This window comes from Cicer arietinum, chromosome 6 (genome assembly GCF_000331145.2).
Source record: "Cicer arietinum cultivar CDC Frontier isolate Library 1 chromosome 6, Cicar.CDCFrontier_v2.0, whole genome shotgun sequence".
Lineage (NCBI taxonomy): Eukaryota > Viridiplantae > Streptophyta > Magnoliopsida > Fabales > Fabaceae > Cicer > Cicer arietinum.
Window position 1 is genome coordinate 8381697 of NC_021165.2, and position 4830 is coordinate 8386526.

The following is a 4830-nucleotide window of genomic DNA, read 5'->3' on the forward strand; positions in this document are numbered from 1 at the left end:
GTGGCGAAGCGAGTGTAAAATAATTATATTCAGTGAAAAATGCATTTCCACTTTTAATTCCAGCACTTCTTCCTAGGTAGTCAATTTCATGTCATCATGTGGCTAATATGGTCGCTGGTAGGTCTAGATGGTGTACTTAATGGTAGATAGAATTTGATTTTTGACAAAATGTTGGCAGGGCCGAATAGCAATTTGCAGTCTTCACCTTAGAGTTCAGTAATGTTCTGCATTTTTTCATTTGTTGGGAGTGACATACCATTAAGTACTTCTCTACTCAGGAGATTAAATTCGTTGGAATCGAATTGTAATACTAATAAGGCTGTCCAGGTTTTGTTTTTATACTAGTCAATTATTTGCGTTTTTATACTGCATACTTCCGTACTATTCATGATTTGAGATTGCTGTAATTTGAAATCATTTCTCCAACATATTTATTTAATAATCAATAACTAATTAACTATAACTATCTGTTCTCTGTGGTGGCAAATCCACATTAGGGAAGTGATTGAAGGTTTTGCTATTATCACCGTCAAAATATTCCTGTCTTAATCAAATAGCTTTTGTCCCAGTTCCTTTTCTTTTTAGCTCGACTTGTGGAGCTGCAATTGAAAATGAGACAGATTGTGTCAAGGCATTATTATTTTTTTGGTATGTTACGCCTTCCATTTATTGTCAGAGATAATTCTATTTGAGTCCATTTATTATCAGAGATAATTCTATTTGAGGTACTGGTCACCAAGGTAATCAAAACCAAATTAAATTGGCGGGTTCAATAGATTGGACCAGAAACCGGACCTCTTACTGGTCCAATCGACTATGAAAACCGTCCGGAAAACCGGCGATTTGGCTGGTTTAACAGGTTGGACCGCATTTTGTCTTTCTTGTAGAAAAAATTGGAAAATGGCGTCGGATTCAACCAGCTCTTCGTCCACCTCTAATCTTAAGCGCCAGAAGTTGAACTTGACACAGAAATGCTGAAGAAAAGAAGAGGTGCAGATCTAAAAAAAAGAAAAGAAACCATGAAATAGAAAGAACTAAAGAAGAAGAAGAGAAGGAGGAGTCTTTTGTTTGTCAGATGAATTTACACTGTGATTGTGAGAAGGAGTCGATACCGCTTGACATTACTAGGACATTGAAATGTGCAAAAATCAAATATTGGAAGCAGGACTTGTTTAAAGGGTGATAGTTGAAAAAAAATCAAACTTTGTACGGTGTGTAAATTTGTTGAAAAGTGGGAAAGCATGATAATGCTAGAAAATCAAAATACCCATTTTAAAGTAACCGTCTGTTATTATTAAGTGCATTTATTTTTTAGTTTTTATTATTTTATTATTTTAATATATTAAAAATAATAAAAATATATCATTTATCAATACCGATTCGACCTTAGTTCATTCTGATACAATCTTTAAACCTTAATCGGTTCAATGATCAGTTTGATTTTGATTAGTATTAAATGTTAGAAACCCCTTTTGTCCTAAATATAATTAATTATATTGCATGAACCTTTAGCATTTTGGACACAAAATTGAATAGAGTAGACACTTTTTTTTAATTATGAGAATTTTGAAGCTCAAGATGTGAAGATTCCTTTTGACCCACAAATATTGTATAGATTTGGGAGTAAATTTTCAAGTTGAACCTTCAAATTATAGGAATTAGTAATTGTACTAATTTCGCCTTTTATGTTATTAATATTTTAAATTAGAAAATATTAATTAAATCCATGCTTTGTCTAGATTAATTATTTATTTAAATTTAAATAATATTTTTGGATGAAATTGATATTTTTAAATGTTCGTGTAAATCCACTCATGAAATATTATACATACGGAAGATAAAGTGACTTGATTGTTCAAAGAGTAATAATATAGCAACTTGAACAATAAAGAGATCATATATTTAACACATCAACAACAATTGTTTAAATAAGAATAATTGTTTAATTCAACCATGTCAACAATTTATATCCGTGTATGAGTTCATTAATCATCACGACAAACACATTAATAACTAATCAGTTGTTAGTTGGTTACAGAACCATATACTCTGATCGATGTACGTTACAATTATTAAGGTCCACTAAAGAAATGACATGCATGTGTTAAGAAACGCATAATAATTAATTAACGATCATATACATGCATGCATGATGAAGATATGATCAAAAGTAGAAGAAGCCAGCAATAGCACCGGCAGCAACTGTTCCGGCAACCGCGGAGAGGGAAGAGGCGGCACTAGGTGGAGAAGTATCAAATGCGCCTGGAGGGACGGGTCCACCGATAGGTGCCGCAACAACTCTGTTTGCTGAAGGAGGGTCAGTGCTTCTTGTTCCAACTAGAAATTCAGAATCATCATCTTCTTCATAATCATCCTCAGAAGGCTCACTCTTTGGTGCATCTGCGGCACATGCAAGACCAATCATGGCTAACATGACAAGGGCAAGAAGAGCAACATGTCGTGCACGTGCCATTTGTGTTTGTGTTTGTTGGTGATGATGTTATTGTTGTCCAGGAATGAATGAATATAGGTGGGTGGGACTTCGAGGTTGTAGGAAAGGGTTCATATTATGTGTTTATAATTTATAGGTTACATACAAGTCAAAGGTTTTCCGAAGTGTGAGGAAAGCCCTTAATATCAAATACGGTTACAACTCAACCTTTCACTATTTACAGGAAGTATATGGTTTAGAAAAAGTTATTTCAAAATGAATTTGACACTTGAATTACACTTCTTGTTAAAATATTTTATTTTTTATATAATCTTTTTAATAATAGAGTTAACACATGCTTAATATAGTGTTAGATTTTGTTAATAGATATATAACATGTTGCAACCCATTAATTATTTACTCAATTTCATTTACCATATGAATTCAAATATGATTATTTTTAAGCATTCAAATCTCAGTGAATTTGGAACATATGAAATTGTGATTAATAAATACATTTATTTTATAAGTGCAACTCAAATAATAAAAAATTATATATACATATAATATGTAGGAGTACATTTTCGAACGTGTGACATGCCACTTCTCCATACTTAGTGTGCGCACTGAAAATTGATTTTCACTAATTACTCATTAAATCTTGTTAACCATGTATGTAAACTCCAATAACAATTTAAAAAATTATCGAATATAGATGTCACAAATTGACGTTAAAATAACATTGATGTAATTTCATGACAGATTTGCTGAGAAGAAAATTTGGGTGTTGTTGTTGTCTAGAGAAGGAATGGCCCAGCTAGATGCGTTCGGGGACTCAAGCACTTGATCCATTTATTGAGGACCCAGGCCCAATAATATTCCCCTTCTATTTAAACGACATGTCGTTGCAAGTGACTTGCAACACAATGGAAGAACATAACAAATTGCATTTGAGGAAACACGCAAGTAAATAAAGTGATAAGAAAGTCACTCAAAATATAAGGTCCAAATCTCATTATCAATCACACTATTCAGATAAGAAAAGAATCTAAAAACCACAATCCCATTGGACCTCATTTCTCCATCTCACCTTTACCAAATATAATAATTCCAAACCCATATTCCATTCACCACTCTTAGATCAAAATTCAAACACCATTCACATTCTCAACACCAATCTTTTCACTTAGTTATCAATTAATCCCTCATTCAATGGCATCAACAATAGTAGCAATGACCCTAATCAACTCAAACACCTTGAACACAACAAATTCACCAAAATTCCCCAACCCCACAAAACTCATCACGAAAGCCACTTCCCTAAAGAACATAACCACAACATTAAACACAACAAAACTAACAACTTCCATAACAGGAACAGCACTAGCAGGAGCAGTATTCTCAACACTTGGAACATGTGACCCAGCTTTTGCAGCACAACAAATAGCTGAAATAGCAGAAGGAGGAGATAACCGTGGATTAGCACTTTTGTTACCAATAATTCCAGCCATAGGTTGGGTTCTATTCAACATTCTTCAACCAACACTTAACCAAATCAACAAAATGCGTAACTCAAAAGGTGTTATCATTGGTTTGGGTCTTGGTGGTTTAGCTTCTTCAAGTTTTATTTCAACTAAAGATGCAATGGCTAATGATATCGTTTCCATTGCTGAAGCTAGTGGTAGTGACAATAGGGGTCAGCTTCTGTTGTTTGTTATTGCTCCAGCTATTCTTTGGGTTCTTTACAACATTTTGCAACCTGCTCTTAATCAAATCAACAAAATGAGATCAAAGTGAAACTTCACTTTATATAAATAAAAATAAAAACTACTTTTTGCATGTTGTTTTCTGTTAGTTAGTTTTTCTTTAGCCATTCTGTTGTAACCGTTTACCAATTCATGTTGTATAAGCAATTGTACTTTCCTCTTTCTGAATTAAACTGAAAGATATTATTCATTCTTACTGTAATATGATATCAAATTAAATATTTTGTTACTCTTTTATGTTCTCCCATGCCTGATCTTGAAATTGATTCCTCTTCTGAACATGCTATGCCTAATTCCGGCGCGGAGAGTGTCCATTTATACAAAAATCCATATCATCTTCATCCAGATGACAATCCTAGAGCAATTCTTGTCACTCCTCCTTTGGATGGTACCAATTATTACCGATGGAGACGATCTATGCAAAGAGCCCTATTATCTAAGAACAAACTGAAATTTGTTGATGGATCCATTTCTGCACCTTCGTTCGCCGATGCAAAATGTGTATCTTGGATTAGATGCAATGCCATGGTGGTTTCTTGGATCATTCGCACTCTCTCTTCTTCAATTGCTAAGTCCGTAGTTCACACTATAAATGCTGCGGATCTTTGGAATGAACTCAAAGAACGTTTCACC

The 4830-nt window shown here is 33.7% G+C and overlaps 1 protein-coding gene across 1 annotated transcript; it reads left to right on the forward strand.

The window, feature by feature from the left end:
- Positions 1-3356: 3356 nt before the first annotated feature.
- Positions 3357-4439, forward strand: LOC101506330 (photosystem II reaction center proteins PsbY, chloroplastic-like). Its single transcript, XM_004504093.4, has one exon. It carries the CDS (start codon positions 3644-3646, stop codon positions 4226-4228), a length of 585 nt encoding a protein of 194 aa, XP_004504150.1. The 5' UTR covers positions 3357-3643; the 3' UTR covers positions 4229-4439.
- Positions 4440-4830: the final 391 nt, after the last annotated feature.

Bases quoted from the DNA above. Each gene is read 5' to 3' on its own strand.
- LOC101506330 (XM_004504093.4), top strand. From the start codon at position 3,644: ATGGCATCAACAATAGTAGCAATGACCCTAATCAACTCAAACACCTTG.